Here is a 24,856-nt window from a genome sequence, read left to right as displayed (position 1 = left end):
ACACCTACTTCTGTATTTTCTTTATGGTCAGTGCTAATGTTCCATAGTTGAGGACTTGGAGTTCAGTGAAATGCTGTTTACTCTGCTGGTACAGTGATTCATTTCAAAAATCTTTTGGAAAAAGCAGACATTTAATCTCTAAGCCTTTGTTTTTGGTTTTGTTTTGTTTTGTTTTGAGGTGGAGTTTCTCTGTGTAGCCCAGCTGCCCTGGAATTCTCTCTGTAGACCAGCCTAGCCTCAAACTCCAGAGGTCTGCCTGCCTCTGCCTCCCAGGTACTGGGATTATAAGGTCACATTTTAAAAACTACAGGACCGGCATTGGTGGCTTATGCCTTTAATTCCAGCACTTGGGAGGCAAAGGCAGTCTGATCTCTGTGAGGTAGAGGCCAGCCTGGTCTACAGAGGGAGTTCCAGGACAGGTTCCAAAACAGTACAGAGAAACCTGTCTCAAAAAACCAAAACCAAACCAAACCAAAACAAAACAACAAAAAACCTTAAAAACAAACAAAAAAACTACAAATACCATTTGTGAGAAGTACATTATATGGAACTGGCTTTGGTTTTTCAAGACAAGGTTTCTCTGTGTAGACTTGACTGTCCTGGAACTTGCTGTATATATCAGGCTGACCTCGAACTCACGGAATTAAAGCCATTAGCCACCTTCCATATTTTTTTGGCTTTTGGCTTTGAAGAGGTAAAAGCTATTGTGGGGGATTGATTTTTCTATTCTTGTTTTACCTACTGCATTTTACCTCTTTCTTGGTTTCTGACTACTGTAGGACTGGGAAGGAAACTGGCATGGCCCAGGGTGGTAGGAATATTACTGGCTTCTGGGAGTCAGCAAAAGGTAATGTGAGGTCTACCATTCTGCCTCTCTCCTGTATTTTTATTTTGATGCACAAACTGTTAAACTCTTGAGTACATACAAACTCAGAAATGTGCCCCAAGTCAAGTAGAGACTAAAAGACAGGTTTTGGTATGTTACTTAACTTGGAATGCAGCAGCAGTTCACTGCTCATCAGCAGAGAAGTAAGGGCATGTGAGTTCGTGTGCGTGCGTGCGTGCGTGCGTGTGTGCGTGCGTGTGGTTTTATTTTGTTTTGAGACAGGATCTAGTTGTATAGCCTAAGCTGGCCTTGAACTCCTGATCCTCTTGCTTTTCAGGGTGTGTACCACCTCACCTGACTTGCTTCCTGAGTCACTGGAACTGCAGGTTCATGCCATAGCTTCCTTCCTTCCTTCCTTCCTCCCTCCCTCCCTCCCTCCCTCCCTCCCTCCCTCCTCCCTCCCTCCCTCCCTCCCTCCCTTCTTTCTTTCTTTCTTTCTTTCTTTCTTTCTTTCTTTCTTTCTTTCTAAGATTTACTTATTTATGTATACAGTGTTCTGCCTACATGTATACCTGCTGGCCTGAAGAGGGTACCAGGTCTCATTACAGATGGTTGTGAGCCACCATGTGGTTGCTGGGAATTGAACTCAGCACCTCTGGAAGAGCAGTCAGTGCTCTTAACCTCTGAACTACCTCTCTAGCCCCAGCCACCATTATTTCTTTCTCTCAATTCTGCTGGTAAAGCTGTATGGAAATGGGAGGGGAACTATATACATTGGATGACTACTTCATTGGCAGTTCTGAGGCCCTTTCACCCACATTTTATGAGATAGGTTTTATCTCTGTATAGGTAAGAGTATTGAGGCTCAGAGGTTAAATTTTTTTCAAGGTAAATGACTGAAGCTGAACATTTTGATATTTGATTGGTACAGTCTTATGATTTAAATATGATTTAGTTTTTTTAAATGTTAATTGAAAACTTAAATTTGATTTTGTCGTATTTCCTAAGCAGTTTTCTGACTGGCTCTTAAATCTCTTAGTCACATTTGGTGCCTTGGTGGCTGCACTTTAGTCTAACTGACCTTTGTATTCTTCATAGTCCTCAGGTAAATCTCAACTCAGTGGCACCTTAGGACTTGTTGGCTCCTCTTCCGCTGTTTCTACAGATGGGACTCTTTTCTGTAATCTCAGCACTTAGTGTAAATACCACCTCATAGAAACCTGTCTGTTGTTTCAAAGCAGTCACGCAGCACTTTTTATTACCTTACTTTCTCTGCAGAGACTGATACTTCCTTTGTTGATGTTCCTTTTTTTTTTTTTTTCCTTCTTTTTTGCCTGATAACCTCTGTCAGATTCAGGGACCTTGTCTTTTCACTTCATTTCCCAGCAGTTGACAGTTGACATGTATGCTGAGAAAAACTGACGTCATCAGGCTTCATTTAACTGCCTCCATATCTATGTATTTGCTGCTGTCTAAACCCATTCTGGCCCCCTTTCTTCTAGTTTAGATGGTATGGTCCTTCTGACCTGCATTTCAAGTTTCATTTCCTATTGTTTTACCAGAATTTATTATCATTCTCTTTTTGTCTCTTTGTTCTCAATGTAAACATGTTCAACTTTCTTTAAAAATAAAAACCTGGGCTGGAGAGTGGCTCAGTTAGTAGTGCTTGTCTAGTGTGTATGAAGATCCAGGTTCTATTACCAGCACTACATAAGAAAGCAAGCAGAGAGTTGTGTCACATACCTGTAATAGAGGCCAGCCTGGAATGAGACTGTCTTAATACACAAAGTCTTCAATCACAAGGCTTTTGTGGTCTTTGCTGAGTCTTTTTCTCTAATTGGCACATAAAAAAATACATATTTATGGCATATGTTAAGTTCCTAGTTGCTTAGTGTCAGTCTTCCCTCTACCCAAGATGCACCATATGCATCTGGCTACCATGAAGTATTATTATAAAGTATATTCTGAGCTGTGGCATCAAATTACGAAGAGGTTTGAAATGTGATGCAAATTGGGAACCATTTGTTTTATTAATATAAAGTTTTAACTGTCCAGCTTAGAATATAATGGCCTTCTGAATGGAGCCTTTCTTGTTGGTTAAGTTGTTCCTTTCTTAGTACTTCATAGAATGAGTAGCTTCCTAATGTAATGTTAAAATATTTATACATCAAGTATTTTTGATGCTGTAGCTTATCTTTATTTGCTAGCCTTACATAGGGCTATTTTCCAAGAGCATACCAGAAATGATCTGCCTAGAATAAAATACATAGTTGCTGGCATGGATCTACTTGCTCTTACCTCTTGACTATTGACATTATATTGAGAGTATTACAGATGTGTGCCATCACACCTAGCAGCTGGGATCTATTTTAAAGAAACATGCCTAAACATGTGTCTCACCATGATATTCTTCATGAAGAGTTGAAAACAGCATAATTCAAATAGGAAGGAAAGTTAGCTAAGATACATTTATTGAATGAATAATTTAGACATCACTAAAGAGTTTATAATATGCTTTGGGGGATACAAGAAGGTCTATCTGCAAGTACTCTTCCAGTAATCTTTTGTTTTTTTAATTTATTTAATCTTTATATTATATGCATTGGTGTTTTGCCTGTAGGTAGGTTTGTGTGAGAGTGTCAGAACTTGGAGTTACAATGTTGAGTTGTGTGTGGGTGCTGGGATATGAACTCGGGTCCTCTGGAAGAGCAGTCAATACCTTTAACTGCTATCTCTCCAGCCCCATCTGCTTGTAATGTTAAACTATGCCTTTGCCTAGGGCTTTCTTTTCTTCCCTTCCTTCTCTCTTTATCCCTTGTTCTCCCTTCCCCCCTTTCTTTTTATTTCTTGAGACTGAGTCTCATATATCCCAGACTGGCCTTGAACTCTGATCCACTACACCCAGTTAATCCAGTTATTTACTATTTAAAATTTTCTTTTTGCACTTTATAGTTTTGACATCCTGTAGTTAGTTCTCTGTACTGATTGTAGTTTGTTTTGCTGGTGTTATTTTGTCTTTTACTGGTAACAGTGATGTAGGTTGACAAGGTATATAGATCTTGCCGGGTGATTGATTCATCATCCTCATTATGTTTTCTGGACAACCACATTTGGAGACATTATGGGACATTATCATCCCTTACGGTCCAGACTGCTTTGTGCATATCTGAAGTCCCCATCTCTTTGATTTCTGGATTTTTTTTCTTTTTGTTACTGTTTGACTGTTGTTCTTTTGCTTTTATTTTTTATTTTTTAGATAGGGTTTTCCTATGGAGCCCAGGCTGCCTTGAGTTCATGAGTCTTCTACACCAATGTCCTAAGTGCTGGGAATTGTAGACATGTACTACCATGTTCTGGCTTTTTTTTTTATGATATCTTGTTAAACAGAAGTTATTTCTTTCTTCTTGTTCTTTGCTTCTCCCCAGTTTTTAAATAGTAGAATTTAAATAGCGTTTTCCTTTATGGTTTGTCATTTTCATGGTGCTGTTTATGAAGTATTGCAGTTTTCGTGTAATATAAAGCTCTCTAGACTTGCTTTCCACAGAGAATGTATGCATAGACTATGATGATGGTTTAGTTCTTTTTTTTATCTCACTATGGCTACTCAGATATTCTAACAATTTTTTTTGAGAAATACCACTTCCTTGACACAAACACAGTATCTGTGTATGTGTGGTCTGTTTCTGGACTTTTTGTCTAGTAGTGTCTTGTCCAGACACAGGAATAATTAGTGTAAATAGCACAAATTAGGCAATAGGAATAAATACTAATTACCAATTTTTGTAAGAAATAGATGATGGGGGAGGGCACTAGAGAGAAGGCTCAGAGGTTAAGAACACTGGCTGCTCTTCCAGAGGTCCTGAGTTTAATTCCCAGCAACCACACGGTGGCTCACAACCATCTATAATTCATTTCAGGGCCCTCTTCTGGCTCGCAGTGCAGGCATGTGTGCAGGCAACATCCTGTTACATAATAAATAAATAAATAAATATTTTTTAAAAAAGCAATAGGTTATGGATGATTTAGAAATAAATTTTGCTATATTGTTATATTGGATTCTTAGTCTAGATTTAAGAGTTGGTGTGGTGGCATGCTCATGTAATCCTGGCACTTGAGATATGAAGGTAAGGACAGCCTACATGAGACCTCAAAACAAGCCAAAGCAGGCGCTGCAGAGATGGCTCAGCTATTATAGAGACCTGGTCCAGACCCAGTACTGGAATATTGGCTGTAATTTCAGTTCCAGTGGACCTGACAACCTCTTTTGGGCTCTATACGGGCACCAGACATACATATCGTCCACAGATATACATGCAGGCAAAACACCCATATACATAAAAATAAAATGATACAAATCAACACCCCCCCCCCAACAAACAGATCACATTTAAAAAGAGACTTATTTAAAACACAGGAACTCAGGAAATTTGAAAGTAAAAGATGGGGAAAAGAATTACCAGCAAATCTTACTAGATAAAAGGTGATAGGTATATGTAATGTAAAGAGAAACCAGAGCATTTTTGTTTTCTTAGGAAGAAATGGGCATCTCAGTTCACTTTCCAGCATTGCTGGGCATAAGGCCTTTATGCTCTGTTCCTTAGTGGCTATTAAAGCTCAAACCTATGGACCAGAGCAGAGATAAGTCTTCCAGGATGGCCATGTACTTTCTATCTGCCCCTGAATCCCTGGGAATTTCCTTTTTTTCCCTTAAACTCACAGAAATTTGCTTGCCTTTAAGTACTTGCCTCTAAGTACTGAGATTAAAGGAGTGCCACACCATGCCCAGCTCTTGCTTTTATATTTTATGTTTGTTTGTTTGGTTGGTTGGTTTTTCAAGACAGGGTTTCTCTGGTAGCCTTGGCTGTCATGGAACTCACTCTGTAGATCAGGCCTGCCTCAAACTCACAGAGATCCACCTGCCTCTGCCTCCCAAGTGCTGGAGCTTCTTTCTTCCTTTCTTCCTTTCTTTCTTCCTTTCTTTCTTTCTTTCTTTCTTTCTTTCTTTCTTTCTTTCTTTCTTTCTTTCTTTCTTCCTTCCTTCCTTCCTTTCTTTCTTTCTTTCTCTCTCTCTTTTCTTTTTTCTTTTCTTTTTCTTTTTTCTTTTTTCTTTTTTCTTTTTGAGACAGTCACTATGTAGCCTTGTCTGGTGTGGAACACTCCATATAAACCAGTCTGGCCTTGAACTCACAGAGATTTACCTGCCTCTGCCTCCCTAGTGCTGGGACTAAAGTATATGCCACCATGCCCTGACTGCTGTATTTTATTTCGTCTTTCATATTTTCAGGTATTGATGGGAGATTCCATCCCTGCTTGTGTTGTCTATACTATTAGTCTTTCAGAGAGTCTTCTGTTGCCTCAGGTTCTGGGTTGAACCCACAGTATGTACGTGGTAGGCAGGCGCTCTGAACTATAGCCACTGAACTATAGCCCCCAAATCCTCTCACATAGTTTGAAGAGATGGCTTGAGGCTGGACAGATGCCTCAAATGGATAAGATGGCATACTGCTTTTGCAGAAGACCTAAGTTTGGTTCCAGCATGATGGCTCATAACTGTTTGTTACTCTAGTTCCAGGGGATCTGACTTTCTTTTGGATTCTGTGGGTACTCGAACTCACATGCACATGTCCCAATACAATACATGCATGAACATACATGTAACTTCAGAAAACCACCCATCTGTGTAGGAGGGTCACTAGTACAGAGTGGTTGCCTATGGCATAATTTCTTATTATCCTCATGTGTCTTTCATATTTATGCAAATAGTACATATTTCATAGCTCATAACTTAAAAAGGAAAGTTGTCCTTTAAGGTCTTCTGAGTAATAGCCCCTTTTTTCCCCTTTGTTGCAGGTGGTGCGGTTGTGTCAAAACCCGAAGCTGGCGCTCAAGAACAGCCCACCTTATATCTTAGACCTGCTACCTGACACCTACCAGCATCTCCGCACTGTCTTGTCAAGATATGAGGGGAAGATGGAGACACTTGGAGAAAATGAATATTTTAGAGTGTTCATGGAGAATTTGATGAAGAAAACTAAGCAGACTATAAGCCTCTTCAAGGAGGGAAAAGAAAGAATGTATGAGGAGAATTCTCAGCCTAGGTAATGGAGAAATACTGCACAAATATTAATTCAGGTCTGTGACTGTCAGATGGTAATGTTAGAAATAGTTGAGTTACTTTGAATTTTATTTTAATGGAAATAGAAAGCTCACATTTGATATAAATGGTAAGCATTTGACCATTATTGGGTCAGATAGATTTATCTATGAAAGAAAGAGTGATTTATACTCATGAAAAAGGTTGCAGGCAGTAGAGCCTTTGGATCCCTAGAGATAGCAGGCATTTGTGTGTAGATGAGAGTTTGAAAGAGGGTTGAGGTTAAGCTGAGGTTAGCAGAAGCTGCAGCAGATTGATAAATCACAAGTCAGATAAGGACAAAGAAGATAGTGCTTGAAATTGGTTTTTGTTTTTCATTTTAATTTTATGTATTTAATCTTTTGAGACAGGGTTTCTCTGTGTAGCCCTGGCTGTCCTGGAACTCAATCTATAGACCAGGCAGAGATCCGCCTGCTTCTACCTCCCTGGTGCTGGGATTTAAGGTGTGCACCACCACCGCCCAAGCAAAATGAAATGTTCAGGGAAAGGGTGATGGCTCAGTGAGTAAAAATCTTTAGGTGCTGGAAGGGAGGGGGGTGGGTAGAGAGAACCCAGGAACTCACAGCCAGTCCAGTTTAAAGATGGTGAGCTCCAAGTTCAGAGACAGACTCTGACACACACACCCAGACACACACACCCAGAGACACACACACACACACACACACACACACACACACACACACGCATATAATGTGCACACTCATAAAAATATATTGTTTTTTGTTTGTTTTTGACATACTAGGGATTGAAATATTGCAGTTTGCTTTAAAAACCAACTTAAGTCATTAAGGAGCAAAGCTTTAAAATGTATTTGCCAGTTATTATAAGCCAGGTTCTCTCTAATTTTAGGAGGTGAGAAGAGAGATATTGAAATATGTAATGTATCAAGGATTTAGTAGAGCTATGTACAGATTGCTGTGAGAATGCAGTTTTGCCTATTGGATGGCATTAGAGGTGACACAGGAAATGTTGAGTTGAACTAGATTCTGAAGGATGAGTAGGAGAATAGTCTAGGTCAATGGTTCTCAATCTGTGGGGTCAAATGACTCCCTCACGGTGATCATATATCAGATACCCTATGTGTCAGATATTTACTTTATGACTCATAGTAAAATTACAGTTATGAAGTAGCAATGCGATAATTTTATGGTTGGAGGGGTCACCACAACATGAGGGACTGTATTCAAGCTGTTGCAGCATTAGGAAGGTTGTTTCTAGGTAGAGAAGTCAGCCTTTAACACAGTAAGTAGCAAGAGCCTACAGAGTGTATGTTTCAGGAATGTGGGAAGTCTGGTTTGGCTAGAATTACTGGAGTTGAATGAATGGAAGTCCAGGTTGGAGAGAGATTGTAAGGATTGGTTTTGATTCTAGACTGTCTCTTACAGATAATCAGTTATCTAGAACAGTTACTTTTTTAAAAGAGCATTAAAATATTTTTTTCATATATATATTTTGGAGTTGGTATTATCTCTGAGGTGGGCTCTTACTATATTGTTCAGGCTGCTCCAAACTCTGGGGCTCAAGCAGTCCTTCTGTTCCCCTTCCCCTAGAAACTGAAAATAGTACTGTTAGACCCCCGAAAACTCAAGTATTCAGGGTCCCAGGCCACGTTCGCAGTCACCCCAATCACCAGGCGGATTCGAGAGCTTGCTGCAAACTGCACGAGGCTTTATTGTAATTTAACGAGCTAACCCCATGTTAGCTCGGGTCTTTCACCCACCCGCCATGGCGGACAGCTAGAAAAGACGGCTCCTAAGGTCTCCCCAAAGATCTTATAGGGCAGCGTAAGGGGAGTGTCTAGGGGTACGCACAGGCTCATGATTGGTGTGCCTCCAGGCTTGGAGGGCTTGCCCTGTGTTGATTGGTCAACTGGTTGTTATGGCTCATAGGCCCTCCCAGGGTGGTTGCTATGCTCTCTACGTCATTGCTGTGCGCTAGTCCGTAAAGCACACCCAGGGTCGTAAAACATAGCGCCACCAGCTAACTTCTGATTGGTTCCTTGTCACGAGACAGGCATCTGACTTTCTAGTGACTAGGTCAAGGTCATAGAAGCACATGTTGGACCGTTATGGCTGCCGTAAGGGAAGCTGGTTCCTTCAGTACCATGCTACTGTACCCACTTGAGTACATTTTATTTGTATGTGAAGGTGCACATGCAACCACTTGGGGGGGGGGGGGGAGAAGGCTCTCTCCTTCCACCACGTGGGTTCCAGGGATCAAACTCAGGTTATCAGGCTAGGCAACAAGCATGGAGTCTTGTCAGCCCTAAGAACATTTTTATAGTGAAATGGAAACTGTATCTTCCAGTCTTCTTAGCAGATACTAAACAGCATTTGGTGTGCTTCTTTTAATGACTGAAGGTTTATGCCTGAAGGCCATTATGCTACACTAAGTAGATAAACTCTGAAGCCAACTTGCAGGTTTTCAATCTTTTCTTAGCCTTTTTTTTTTTTTTTTTTTTTTTAAGCTATGTGATCTCTGTTTCCTCATCCAGAAAATGAAATAATAATGCTTTGGTTGTGGGTTGTTGTAGTTCTATTCTTTGAAGGGTCTCATGTATCCCAGGCAGGCCTTAAACTCACCACATACTAGAGAATGACCTTGAAATTCTCTGATCCTTCTGTCTCCACTTATTGCTTTCTGGGATTACAGGCATGCACCACCATGCCAAGTTTATGTGGTGCTGGGGATCTAGCCAAGAACCTTGTGCATGCTGGGGGAAGCACGCTACCTAGGAGCTGCAACCTCAGCCCCAGCTTTTATTGTCTTAATCAGGGTTTTTATTACATAATAAACACAGATATTATAGCAGGTTGTGTATCGTTAATACATAGCACCATATGAAGCATGTAATTTGACCTGGTAAAATAAGAGCTTTCATATGTATTTGCAATGACTAAATGTAAGTATATACTATATAACAAAATACGTAATTTGTTCTTACCAAAATTAGACTATTTTATAAGTAAGTAACTTTGCCTCTATTTTGAACTTTACTGTTTCTATCAACTCCTTTTTCTGTCAATTTTGCTTCCTAAATATGAAGAATGGGTTTCTGGCTTATGTTTTGGTTGCTTACAGGCTTTTTTGGGGATTGTTTTTATTTTTTATTTGTATGATGTTTTGCACCATAGGCACACAGTGCCCACAGAAGAGGAGGTTGGACCCTCCCTCTGGAACTAGAGCTATAGTTGAAAGCCATCATGTGTGTGCTGGGAATTGGACACATGTCCTCTGGAAAAACTGCCAGTGATCTTAACTGACTAAGCTATCTCTCTAGCCCCAGACATTTAAAAAAGAAAAATGATTCATATACTACAGAGCTCTGTGTTGGTTAGTTTTTTAATCAATGTGACACAAGCTAAAGTCATCTGGAATGAAGAAACCTCAGTTGAGAAAATGTCTCTATCAGATTGGCTGGCAATAGGCAAGTCTCTGGAGCATTTTCTTGATTAATGGTTGATGAAGGAAGGCCTAGCCTCCTATGGTCAGTCCCACCCTTGGTAAATGGTCCTGAATTGTAAAAAAAAAAAGCAACCTGAAGCTGGTTGTTTAGGTGCATGCCTTTAGTTTCAGCACTCAGGAGGCAGAGGCAGGTGAATCTCTGTGAGTTCGAGGACAGCCTGGTCTATATGTAGGTCAAATTCCAGGACAGCAAGGGCTACACAGAGAAACCCTGTCTTGAAAAACAAACAAACAAAAAGCAAGCTGAGCAAGCCATTAAAGCTGTACTCTGCCATGGTCTCCTCTGCAGTTCCTGCCTTGAGTTCCTGTTGTTTTCGATCTTACTAATGCTGCAGCCCTTTATTACAGTTCTTCATGTTGTGGTGACCTCCAGCCATTTTGTTGCTACTTCATAACTGTAGTTTTGCTACTGTTATGAATCGTAATGTAAATATTTTTGTAGATAGAGGCTTGTCAAAAGGTCGAGATCCAAGGGTTGACTATAAGCTGGAAGGTGCAATAAACAAAATACTCCACATGGTCCTGTGTCTGCCTCTTCAGTGCTCGTATCAAAGATGGTTGCCGTCATGCCTGCTTTTTTCTTTTCATTTTCTTTTTTATTTTCCCAACAGTTGAAAGCGAACCAGGACACACTCTTTTAGAGTATATGTTTCTATTTTGTTGTATTTTACGAAGTCATACAACTGTCACCACAGCTTAAATTTGGAATATTTTCATTGCCGATAGCCATTAGCAACCACTTTGTCAGGCTTTCTATTTTTGTATTTACTTTTTGTATCTGTAGATTTGCCTGATCAGAACAATATGCCTGATGCATTTCATATAAGTAGTGCCATATAATATGTATGGCCTTTACTTAGTGTCTGTTTTCTTTAATTTAGCATGGTTTTACAATTTGTCCATATTTATAGTATGTATCCATACATTTCTTCTTAGGAGGGAAGGGAAGCTAGCTGAGACAGGCTCTCATTGTAGCCTAAGCTGTCCCAGATTACAACATGTAGCCTAGATTGGCCTTGAATGCTCAAGTATCCGCCTGTTGAGTGCTGGGACTATAGGTGTGAACTACTATACTCACTATATCATTCTTTTTTGTTTGTTTTAGAGACACCGTTTCTCTGTTTAACAACCCCGGCTGTCCTTTGTAGACCAGGCTGACCTTGATCTCACAAAGATCTACCTGCTTCCCGAGTGCTGGTATTAAAGGCATTCTTCACTACTTCCCAGCTATGTCATTCTTTTTGATAGTTGATTTTCTCCGTGTTTGAAACATCTTATTTGAACTTACACTTTTTTGGTTTTTCTTTTTTCTTTTTTTTAGATTTTATTTATTTATTATATGTATACAACATTCTGCTTCCATGTATATCTGCACACCAGAAGAGGGCACCAGATCTCATTAAGGATGGTTGTGAGTCACCATGTGGTTGCTGGGAATTGAACTCAGGACCTCTGGAAGAGCAGTCAGTGCTTTTAACCTCTGAGCCATCTCTCCAGCCCCTTAATAACAATCTTGGTTTTTTTCGAGACAGGGTTTCTCTGTGGCTTTGGAGGCTGTCCTGGAACTCACTCTTGTAGACCAGGCTGGCCTCGAACTCACAGAGATTCTTCTGCTTCTTCCTCTGCCTCTGCCTCCTGAGTGCTGGGATTAAAGGTGTGTGCCACAAATGTCCACTTTTTAGTTACTATAAGTAATATTGATGTAAACATTTGTGTACAGATTTTTGCATGGCTGTTTTTACTTTTCTTTTTTACATATTAGGAGGGGAATTGCTGAGTTGTAAAGCAATTACTTTTTAACTTTTTGAGGAAGTTCCAGACTGTTTACAAAATCTACACTCTCTAACATTAGAATAAGATCCTAACTTCTTACCAGCACTTGGTACTTGTAGCCATTCTGCAGAGTGTAAAGCAGTATCTGGAGGTTTTCAAATACATTTCCCTAGTGAATAGTCTTCATGTACCTGTGTATCTTCTTTGAAGAAATATCTATTTAAATCCTTGGCTCTTTTTTGTTTGTTTGTTTGTTTGTTTGTTTTTCCAGACAGGGTTTCTCTGTGTAGCTTTGGAGCCTATCCTGGCACTTGCTCTGGAGACCAGGCTGGCCTCGAACTCACAGAGATCCGCCTGCCTCTGCCTCCCAAGTGCTGGAAATAAAGGCGTGGGCCACCAACGTCTGGCTCCTTTGCTCTTTTTTAAAATTTAAATTTTATTTGTTTTTATTTATCCCCTAGAGCTGGAGTTACAGGTAGTTGTGAGCCACCTTGATGTGGCTGACCAAACGCAGGCCCTCCAGAGGAACAAGAAGTACCCTTAACCAAGGAGCTGTCCAGCTCCCTATTTTTTGTTGATGTTTATACATGACTCTTGTTCTCTGAAACTTTGAGGAGCTAGCAGTTTGTACAGTGGGTTTCTTGGGCTTTCTTAGAAAAAGAGATCATTACATGTGCAAGCGGTTAGTTTTACTTCTTTTTCCTTGCCTAGTATATTTCTTTTTCTTGCCTAGTTATGCTGGCAGGATTTATGTCAGCTGGAACCTGTGTTGAGTAGAAGTGGCAAGAGTAGACATCCTTTTTTCCTGGTTTTCAGAGGCATCTTTGTTTTTTCACCAGTTAAGTATGACGCTGGATTCTTGGAGATGATTTTTATTGGGTTGGGGAAGTTTAACTCTGCATCTGGTTTGTTGAGGTTTTTTTTTTTTTTTTTTTTTTTTTTTTTTTTTTTTTTTTTTTTTTTTTTTTTTATCCTTCCTTGATTTTCTTTGAGGGAATAGGTGAGTTCTAGTTAAGTGAAATGCCGTAAAAGAATTATGATTTAAAAACTAGTTTGAATAGCTTACACCAAGGTAGGAATTTGTCTCCTTGTAGAATCTTGGAAAGGTAAACCTTGTGTACAGCTAACTGCAGGACTGGAATGTTGCCAGTCTCCCATCTCTTAGCCATAACTCTCCTTGTGTGACTTCTACTCCCTCAGTGCACATTAGATCCACATTGCAGAAAACCTGAGTTCCCATTCTTAGGAGCTGCTGCTTGAACAAGAGGCCTGACTCTCAGTTGTGTGGTTTGCTTTTCCAGAGAAGTGCTTTCTCACCGTGCTGTGTCAGCAGCACCCTTATGGTTTTGACTTTGGTGAAGTATAGAATAATTGATGATGATTGAATAAAAGTTGAAAGGGGCTGGCTATAGAGTGTAACTGAATTTTTAAAACTAGCTCATATTCATTGTAGATTATACTTTTAAATTATCCCACCTTTGTAGTTACACTGAAGTTATCAAAATCTTGTTTATCTTGTATAATTTGGAAAAATTTAGACCTAACTTAACACTCACCTGCTAAGTATTCAGTAGTAGTGAGTTTTTTGTAGTAACAACTGCTTCAGGAACAAGATAGAGCAAGGAGCAACTTCCCTCAAGAAGCTTGTTGACTTTAAGTCCCGCCCTCTTAGATGTCCTGGAACTCACAGAGATCTGCCCATTTCTGCCCTCTGAGTGTTGGAATTAAAGGCGTGTGCCACCACACCTGGCTCGAAGAATATTCCTTATTCTACTTTTGACATTTTCCCCCAGAGGAATTGTGGTATTTCACAAACTGGACAATGTTTGCACACTTATAGTCCTTTCCTAGCACTCTTCAGAACATGTGCTAAATGCTGCTGAGAGATAATGAACTACAACTATTTCTGTGTTTAAGAGTTTGGCCTTGGTGGGAAAGGATTTCTAGTTAGATTGGGAATGTTTTTCTTGCATTTTGGAAAGGGGGTGGGAACATGTGGCTCTCTCTTTTCAGCCTCAGAGAGATGATCATAACCAGCTTTTAGTGGAAGAGAGAAAGAAGTGGGCAAAATCTGTTTTAAAGATAACATACCACCGGGAGTTGGTGGCATACACCTTTACACCTTTAATCCCAGCACTCAGGAGGCAGAGGCAGGCGGATCTCTGTGAGTTCGAGGCCAGCCTGGTCTACAGAGCGAGTCCCAGGATAGGCTCCAAAGCCACACAAAGAAACCCTGTCTAGAAAAAAAAAAAAAAGGTAGCATACCAGCATTAGTGTATTGGATAGATTTCTAAGTTAGAACAAGTTGATAGTACAGTGGGAAACTACTGAAAGGTTTTAAACAGGTCAAGACATGTGACCTGGTTGTTATTTTACAATGATGGGATTGGTTGCTGTCTGTAAAAGAGATAAAAGTTTGTGGTATCGGCAATAATGGAAATAGACAAAGGAGGAGGAAGTTGAAAGAAAAATAGGTAATCGGATTAGAGCTAAAATTAGTAAGACTTGTTGACAGATAAGTGGAATGTAGAAAAAGGTGGCAGAAAATTGAGAATGTTTTCTAGTCTCATTACTCTGTTGATAGTGTCACATATATTATAGCAGTAAATTTAGGATACAGATATGGGAAGAATAAGAGTTTCATTTGGGATGTGTAAGTTTGAAGTTTGTTTGTTTGTGAGACAGGATCTCACTGTGTAGTGCTAGCTGGCCTGGAACTTAGAGATCTACTTGCCTTTGCCTCCCAGGAGCTGGGGTTAATAAGATGGGCACCATCATACTGGACCAAACTTGAAACTATGAGCCATTTAAAGAAAGGTTAAATACGCAATTGGCAATCGGATTGGGGGGGGGAGACTTAGAATAAAGGAAGAAAATGAGTTGGGGGTGGTGGTCTTTAAAGTCCTGGGGGTATGGGGCTGGAGAGATGGCTCAGCGGTTAAGAGTACTGACTGCTCTTTCAGAGGTCCTGAGTTCAATTCCCAGCAACAACATGGTCACTCACAACTCTTCTGGCATAAAGTCATACATACAGATACGTAAAATAAATCTTAAACACATACACAAAACAAAGCCATGGGAGTAGACAGTAAGTATCTTCTGAGAGAAGGGGAATAGAGAGATGGCTCAGTTGGTTAGGTTCTATTCTCAGTACCTATGGGTAAGGTTATGAAAAAAATTCTAGGGCTAGCAAAGTGGAAACAGCCTTTTAATTTACGACAGTTCCTCCATGCCTACTGAATTAACAAGATTTACCCTGAGAACTAGGGGCTGGTATATTCTTTTCAGGTGAGATCCTTCTTCAGCTTCTGGTACTTTTCTGTGCCTGACAGTATGTGTAATCTCCCCTTGTAGCCCTCTTACTTAGTTCTGGGGACAGTGGGTAATGTTTTGATTTGTATAGAGCTCTGGCCTCTGATATTCTGCCTTGTGAATACCATTCATTTCCTTTATTCCCTTAGCCTTGTCTTTTCTCCCATGTCTACAGAGTCCAAGGTTGCCTGGGCTCACCTCCCAATGCTCAGATCTAGGAGCTTTTTGGGCTCTTAGAGCATTCATAAGACTTCTTATCCTTCCTCAACAGACTCTTCCTCTGCTAGCCCATGTCTAAAAATTACTGTTCCATATATTTGGTCAAGTATTTAAGTTCTTTCTTGAGTGGAGGGGTAAATCCCTGCGGTTACTATGAAAGCAGAAGTCAACATAAAACTTAATTTGGGACATTTCCAAGTTCAGACGCAATGAATGGTTAGCTTGTGCTTGCTTAGCACATATATTTAAAACTCACTGTGGTCTCCAGTCTTCATGTAGCCACGAAACACTTTGTTGTAGCTATCGTATTATATTCATTTTGCCTTTATATAGAAGCAGTACTTTTCAGATGTAGAAGCTGAACCAGTTACCCAAGTCATTGTAGCCAGTTAATACCTCTCCCCCTCTCATTTTTTTTGGAGACAGGGTTTCTCTATGTAGCCTGGAACTTGCTATGTAGAACCAGACCAGACTCCTTTCAAACTCAGAGAACTGCCTGCCTCTCTCTCCTGAGTGCTGAGATGAAAGGCATCTGCCACCTTCAGCAAGGTCACATTTTTGAAGCATTTGATTACTAAACTACACAAACAGAGAAGTTAAAATATGCTTTAATAGACTGTTTTTAGGCATGTCTACTGAGCATAAGTACATATAACAGTGTAATTTACCACAGGAACGTGCAGTCACATAGCAGTTCCAGTTAAGGTACTTCTGGTTAGAATATAGACTTGATAATGCAGGTAGAAAGACAGACCGTGAAGACACTATGTTCTGTTATCCCAAGCACCAGTGATGCTTTATAAAACCAGAGTGTTAAAGAGAAGTGAGCGGCAAATGCCAAGCTGAATGTGCAAAGGCCTATCTAATCATTTTGCTCTAATAGTGCCAGATAAGAGTTGCTCTAAAACCATAATGCCTCTGTGGTCTACAACTGCATGTAAATGAGAGTGTCTTAAAGAACCAGCTCAGAAGCTGGCCACAGAATGCCCTTGCCAGCCGGGAGGTATACAAAGCCAGTGAGGCTGCTGGGGGTGCCTAGTAATAGTAGAGAAGTTAGCAGCATTGCCTCCTACCTTTTCACTTCTGTGTACTGTGAACGGAATTTGAAATTTCTCTAGAAAGCTTAAGCCAATGCAATAAGCTTTCATTGGTGTTTTTTTTGTTTTGTTTTTTTTCTTTCCTGTTGTGGTAAACTCTGCCCCATTCTTTTGACATGCAAAACAGTCATCCAGCCTGACAAAATGTATCTGGGTGGTTGAAATTTAAGTATTTGGACTTTATGTTCCTTAGCTTGTATCATAGTTAATTTTAAATGATATTTTCTCTGATTATTTACATAGAAAATAATTAGTTAAGTCTCCTATTTTCTCTGTAAGTTGGACCAGATTGTAATGATGCCATTCTTCTACTCAGTGAGTGTGATTGAACAGCCCCTCAGGAAAGACAGCATTCCATTGTTGTTTTTGGTAACAGTAGCCTTAGTTCTCTTGTCATTAACCTTTGGCCTAGATAAGGCCAAGTAATAACTATTTAATTTTTAGTCACCATGCAAGAGTTTGTAGATTTGTCCTCCTGGTAGGCCCTGTCTCATACAGTTTCAGTATTTTTTACTCAGGGACACAGCGACAGGTTAGAAAGAGGTAAAGGCAGTGTAAAGTAAGATCAGTGAAACTGGATTGCCCAGATTAGATTCCTCTACCATGCCTCTAGAGTTTGTGGGAATCTTTGGGAAGATGTTGAAGAGGCATTCTTCTTTCTGGTGTGTGTGTGGGGGGGGGGCATCTGGGACATCCTGGGTCCTAGGTAACTCCTTGCCAAGCATCATAGAAAGCACAAGACCATTTAATCTGATTTAGGAATCAAAATGAGATAGATGGTGGTGGCCTATACCGGGTTAATAATGGACTAAGATGAAGATGTGGCACCAAGAGATGATCGTGGTTTTTCTGCTATAGTTTGTTATTGCAGCAAATTACCTTAGTAGGTTTGTAAAGCTACAGTGTCCAGGGGGGCTGGGTTATAGCTTAGTGGTACGATGCTTGGATAGCCCTATGTTTGATCTGTTGGCTGGAAACAAAAACAAGTATGGAAAGGTACTTATCTGATCAGAAATTCAAGATCACCTTTTGCTACATAGGGAGTTCCAGGCTGTCTTGATCTAGAGATAAATTAAATCACAAACAACAACAACAATGACAAAAAACACATAAACCTAAAAAATTTTTTTGCATAAATACTAGTTTATAATTATCTATTTTGTGATAATGTGTGTGTATGTATCTGTGTGTACACATGACATGCATGTGTACATGTGTTCATACTAGAGAAAATAGTAGAGTACTTGCTACATCAGCATTTGATCTAGCACCCACATAAAAAGCCAGGTGTGGTAGTTTGTGTTTATATCTCAGTACTGAGAATATTAACCTAGCCAAAATTGATAAGCATAAGGTCCCAATGAAAAACCCTGTCTCAAACACAATGTGAACAGCTCCTGAGGAACAACACTTGTGGTTGACCTCTGACCTTCATATAAGCACCACTCACATATAAAAATATGCGTATTTTACTACTTAACTAGATTAGTGATTAATAGTCATTTAGATTTGCTAGGGTTTTAGGCAGTGCTAGGGATCCTAAGGCCTCATACATGCTAGACAAGTGCTCTACTTCCAAGCTACCTCCACAGTGCCTATAATTGTAACGAGAGCTTCCCGCAACTGTTTGGCCTCAAATAAACACACAGATGCTATATTAATTATACAACTGTTGGCTGGCGGCTTGGGCTTCTTATTGGCTAGCTGTGTCTTCATTATTAACCCATTTCTGTTAATCTGTATATTTCCACGTGGTCTTTGTTTACCAGAGAAGGGTGGGGACATCTAACTCCTTTGGCTACATGGCGACAGTGTCTGCCTATGTTTCCCAGAATTCTAGTTTCCTAGTCCTGCCTGTCTCCTTGCCTCTATTGGCCACAGTGCTTGCTTGCATTTATTTATTTATTTATTTGTTAGTTCATTCATTCATTCATTCATTCATTCATTCATTCATTTTATTATGTATACAGTCTTCTGCCTGCATGCCAGTAGGAGGCACCAGATCTCATTCAAGGTGGTTGTGAGCCACCATGTGGTTGCCAGGAATTGAACTCAGGACCCCTGGAAGAGCAGTCAGTGCTCTTAACCCCTGAGCCATCTCTCCAGCCCGGCCACAGTGTTTTTCATCAACCAATAAAAGAAACATATACAGAAGGACTTTCCCCTTCATATAATCATTTAGAAATTTTTAAGAAGTTGTATTTGCAGATGAAAATAACATTTTAAAAATGTGTTTTATTACCTTTCAAAGAATTAGTTTTCATTATTGTCTCGAACTCACAGAGATCTGCCTGCCTCTGCCTCCCGAGAGCTGGGATTAAAGGTGTATGCCACCAATGCCTGGCTTTTCCAGTTTTTTTGTTTTGTTTTGTTTTTAACCTATGATATAGCAACAAAAATCCAGTATAAGTCCTGGTACCTAATAAGCCCTTAAAAAGTATTAACTTTTAGTGCTTCCAGTCCTTCCAGAGGACTCGAGTTCCGTCCCCAGCTCCCTTGTCTGGCTGATCATAACTACTTGTAACTCCATCTCCTTCGTATTCTCGACCCTGTGGGCACCAGAACACATGTGGCCTATACTCTCACACACATACATTTAAAAATAAATCTTAAAAAAATAATCAACTTTTGCCTGGGGAGGTAGCTTAGTGGTAGAGTACTTATCTAGCATGCCTAAGAAGCTCTGTCTGTGAGCCCTGACATGGGGGAAAAGAAGAGTAGTTTTAATTGTTATGTTGTTAGGAATACCCTCTTTTTAGTTGCACAGGCTCAATTTTAGGCTCATATCTTGGTTTCTGCAGTGTCTTATTTTATAGCTTCCATTTCTTTTATGACTCAGGATGCCATACCTTTCTTTGGCAGTACTCTACCAAGTCATCTCTCTGCTTTTGTAATCTTTCTATCTTGCATGTGGCTGTCATTTACACCCTTACTTCCCAGTTCCAAACCGTTAGTGATGCCCTGTTGCATTTGTGAAATCCTTTACTCTTTCAGTTTTCAATTTTATTATGCTGCCATGATTATGCTACCCAGCCCTCCCTGGTCTGCTGAAATGGAGCATTTGCTTCACCTATACTCCTTCCCCATACTGTCTGTAGAAATCCCATCATTCTTTCAAGTCAAGAAAACTTCCTAAGTTGCACTAAATTATAAAGTATATGTGTGGTTCATTACTCTGAATTAACGAGATGGCCATGATGATGAATATTCCTTCACTTTGATTCATACTGACAGATACAAACTGATCTAAAAAATTTTTACATTGTTTCCCAGTCTTTGAGGACAGCAAAACTTGGTAGCAGTAGTTATTATGTGTTTGTTCAGGGAAGTCATGTGTTTAAATAGAAATTGATGTTTAATGTGTTATGTACTCTGAGCTAAACAATTAATCATAACTGGATAGACTGTATGTTTGATTAGATTATATTAGAGCTGTCTCCTGTTCAGTGTAATTTGTTTTGACTGTGCATTTTTCATTTTATTTTTAAGTGCTTGCCATTAGTAGCCTTAAAAGATGCTTCCTTGTTTGTCCTTTGTTGATCGAGCTTATGATAGGTTTTGGAGACTACTTAACTGTGTTTACTAGTTTATAGAAATAGTCTTCAGGAGCTAGTACAGAAAAATACTAACTGATATTGTGGGCTAATAGGCTCTCAGCTACAGATGAGTCCTGGACTCTAAGAGATAATCACAGTAGATGGGCTAATGAGCCAATTAGCAGCTGGCTCAGCATGATTCTTGAGATAGTTTGTGTTTTTTAACTACGTTAAAAAAAAAAAAATCAAAGGTACTAACCTCCAAAATGATTTTGATTTTTGAGATAGGGTCTTGCTATACAGCCCAGGCTGCTAGCCTTGAATTCATGATCCTCCTCTCTGCTTTCTGAATATTGGGATTGTAGGTGTATATTACCACATCTGACCCATACTTTCATTCTAATGTATCCTATTGTTTTAAAGTTTAAGTGATTTTATCTGTTGTAAAGGTATTAGGAAAAAGCAAGTCTTTTCTGGTAATAACATCATAGTGAAGAAGCATGGTGAGGATTACTGTAATTAAGTGATCAAAATGATGCCAGTGAGTTTCTGTAATGTGTGATGAAAGGGACCTATTACTGCTTTTTTCATGAACTCATAATTTCACTGAAAACAAACATGTAAGTCAGGTATGTTGAAGACATTGTAAAAAACAGTGACCAGTGTCCTGGAGAATACTTGTCATGAAACACAATTAAAGATCAAGAAACTGCCATAGCAGATAAAAAGAAAAAGTAGATTATGGTGTCCAGGGTTGGGTGTGGGAAAGTAGGACCTGGAAAAAAAAAAATCTAGGGCTTCATTAAGAATTAATGTTCTGCTGGGCAATGGTGGCACACACTTTTAATCCCAGCACTCCGGAGGCAGAAGCAGGCGGATCTCTGTAAATTCAAGATTTGGTCTACTGAGTGAGTTCCAGGACAGCCAGGGCTACACAGAGAAACCCTGAATACCATTCTGTTGATTTCTTGAATTGATTGGTTTAATTGGGTGCTTGTGGGGCTAGAACCAGGTTCTTGCCCATGAGCATATGCTGTACTGTTTAGTGTCATCTAGCCTAATTTAAGATAGTAGAGTGCTAGAGGAAATAGAAAGTGGGTGAGAGGTAGGTATATGGAAACTGCTATCTTTATAACTTTTCAGAAAATTGTTTCAAAGTTTACAAATGAGTAATACCTAATACAGTAGATAAAGAGGGTGACACTTTTTCTGCTTCTGCCCCCAAGGAATTGTCATCCAAATGGTGGAAGGAAGACATTTATTACAGAACAGGACAGGCAGAGCCTGTGAAAAGTCTAAATAAGATGTTATAGTTTGTTTAGAAGCTGAGAATAGACAATAAATGTAGGTGGGTGACTTTTCTCTTCCCCTACCCAAGGAGGTAGGATTTGAGAATATTGAAGAATGGTTAAGGTTTCCATAACCATAGTCATTGGAAGGGAAAATATGTGTCATAGTAGAGATCCCCAGCTCTTGAATCACATAGATCAGCTCTGACACTTACTAACAAGCTCATAATGTTAACTCTGAGGACTGGGGTGTGGCTCAGTGGTAGAGTATTTATATGCACAGGGTTAGATCTCTAGCAGTAAAAAGGAAAGTTGACCATGAAGAGATGCATGTACTATTCATGTACTACCACTGTGAAAGGCATGGGGCCTGGAAAGTAGAGAATATTTCGGGAAAATATTGAGTATTGTTTAGAAAGGTAAATTGGATAAGACCATGAGTACTTTTTGATGGCTCTTGGCCAGAGTTCCCTGTGGAAGGAATAAAGAGGTTGAATCTGTATTTTAAGATTCATTTGAGAGCTGAAGAGATGGCTCGGTGGTTAAGAACACTTGCCACATGGTAGCTAGCAGCTGTCTGTAACTCCAGTTCCAGGGGATACTGCTCCTCCTCCTGGCTTACACAAGCACTGCATGGACATGCTGCACATACATTCATATATACAAAATAAAAAATAATTCTGCTGGGATGTTAGCTCAGTTGTGAAGGACTTGCCTAGAATACACACAAATATGAGTGATTCAGGAGAAGTATAAATTATGGAGGGATTGTGGGAGACTCATGAACTTCTGCCTTCTTCTCTCTTTGGTGAATTAGTGTTTCCTTTAACTACTGTTACCATGTAGTGTTAGTGGAAATGTCTCATAAATTGGACCATGGTTATGGTGTGTGTGTATGTGTGTGTATTCTTTTTGTGTTTTATTTCTTTTTGTTTGTTTTGTTTTGTTTTGTTTTTTGAGACAGGGTTTCTCTGTGTTAACAGTCCTGGCTGTCCTGGAACTTGCTTTGTAGACCAGCCTAGCCTTAAACCCACTGAGAGCTGCCTGCCTCTCTCTGCCTCCCAAGTGCTGGGATTAAAGGTGTGTGCCACCAATGCCCTGCTCTTTTTTTTTTTTTTTTTTTTTTTTTGAGCCAAAGTTTGCCTTGCCTGTCTTGGAACTCATATAGAACATGCTGGCCTCAAACTCAGAGATGATCTGCCTCTGCCTTCCAAGTACTGGGATTAAAGGTATGTGCCACCATGCCTGGCTGGTATTATATATGCTTACTGAGGGGAAAAAATTTAAAGAACAACTTTAGTTAATTTTTGTTAACTTTTTGAGAACAAGTTTAGTTAATAATTGTTAAGCAGTACTTCCTGTTGAAAGAAGTTCTGTGGTGTCTATTTTTAAAGTTGGTTACTGTGTGCTGAGTGGAGGGTGTTGCTATTGCATTATGACTGTCTTCTCAGTGTGTTCTCTACTGAGCATTCTTAGATGACACTAGTGTTGGATAGAAAGGTTTTAGAATTTAACCACTGGAAGAACTATGGTTGTCACTTGAAATAGTGCTAGTACATGAAGTACTTACAGGCATCAGTCACTTCTTTTAAATATAATTACCTAAGTGGGTCTCTAGATTATATTGTTAAGGTAGCTTTATATCTAAATTTATGTTTAAAATATTTTAGGTTTCCCATAATATTTTGTTAATGAAAGCTTCCAATTATAAAGGCTTTTTAAAATTTACATTTATTTATTTTGTGTTGGGGGGCATATCCTTGCCACAACCTAACCATGTGAGGGGTTAGAGAACAATTTTTAGAAGTCAGGTCTCTCCATGGTGTGACCCCAGGGCATTATGTTTGGCAACAAGTACCTTCTGAACCATCTTTCTGGGCCTAATTTAACAGTTTTTTGGTTTCTATTAGAGGACACTTTTCTATCTTTTAAGAAAAAATATACTTTTTATTTTATATTTATGTATATTTTACCAGCGTGTATGTAGGTGCACCACATGTATCCAATCCCCATGGAAACCAGAAGAGGTTGTTGCATCCCCTGGAGTTGGGGTTATGGATGATTGAGAGATAGGGTCTCACTCTGTAGCTCTAGCTAGCCTGGGACTCACTATTGTGAACCAGTCTGTCCGTGAACTCCACCTGCCTTTGCCTCCTGAGTGTCGGGTTTAAAAGCATACTCTACCACAACTGGTTAAATTACTACCTTTTAAATTTAATTTTTAAACTACATTTTACTTACTTACTTTATGTGTCTGTATGTGGTTGCTAGAGTCATGATGTTGGGTCAGAGGAAGGCCTTCCAGAGTTGATTCTATCCCTCCACTATGTGGGTCCCAGAGATGAAACCCAGGTCATCAGTCTTGGATGAAAGTACCTTCCTTTACCTGCTGAGCTAGATTACCAGCCCAAAGTACTGCTTTTGAAAATAAAAGTTTTTTTTTTTCTTTAAAAAAAATTAAACCTCTTTAAATTTTTTAACCATTTAGGATGAGTTTAATTTGAAATGACTAAGGTAACTTTTTTTTAAATGTCTGTCATTTCTTTAGAAATTGTAAAATTCTTTTTTCTTTTCTTCTCTTTTTTGAAACAGTGTTTCTCTGTAGCTCTCTAGACCAGGCTGGCCTCAAACTTACAGAGATCTTCCTGCCTCTGCCTCTCAAGTGCTGGGATCAAAGGCATGACTGTAAAATTCTTTATGAATGATACTTCCTAGGTTCTCAGGTTTAGCAAATCGCTAGTATAGATAACAGTACTTGAACAGATTAGATTCATTTTTCTGGCTTTGGGTAGGCTCCATGTAACTAATTACTTATGTAAATAACCCAGGACATTAGTTCATTTGCATTGTTGACAGGCAGAGAGGAAATATACTTTTACACATAATAAATGGTGTGTGTGTATGTGTGTGTGTGTGTGTGTGGTGTGTGTGTATGTGTGTGTGTGTGTGGTGTGTGTGTATGTGTGCGTGCGTGCGTGCGTTATGCATGTGCACATTTATGTGGCATTGCATAGGCATGGAGGTCTGTTCTTCCATTTGTTTAAGACAGGGTCTCTCTTGTTTGCCACTGCTGGCCTGGGGCCTCTAGGCATTCTGCCCCTCCTCCCCCATCTTGTGTAGGAGCACTGAGATTACAAGTAAGTATGACTGTGCTCAGCTTTTTGTGGGTTCTGGGGTTTTAATCT

General features: G+C 39.7%; 1 protein-coding gene across 1 annotated transcript in view; it reads left to right on the top strand.

The window, feature by feature from the left end:
• The window catches only part of Cbl (Cbl proto-oncogene), a 65,236-nt gene that overhangs the window by 14,495 nt on the left and 25,885 nt on the right, over window positions 1–24,856 (top strand). Inside the window, exon 2 of the mRNA XM_027411912.2 lies at window positions 6,677–6,924. Coding sequence (XP_027267713.1) covers window positions 6,677–6,924 — 248 coding nt within the window. The remainder of the gene's footprint in view (window positions 1–6,676; window positions 6,925–24,856) is intronic.

Source organism: Cricetulus griseus, chromosome 4 (assembly GCF_003668045.3).
Source record: "Cricetulus griseus strain 17A/GY chromosome 4, alternate assembly CriGri-PICRH-1.0, whole genome shotgun sequence".
Classification (NCBI taxonomy): Eukaryota; Metazoa; Chordata; class Mammalia; order Rodentia; family Cricetidae; genus Cricetulus; species Cricetulus griseus.
This window is presented reverse-complemented; position numbering and strand designations above follow the sequence as displayed.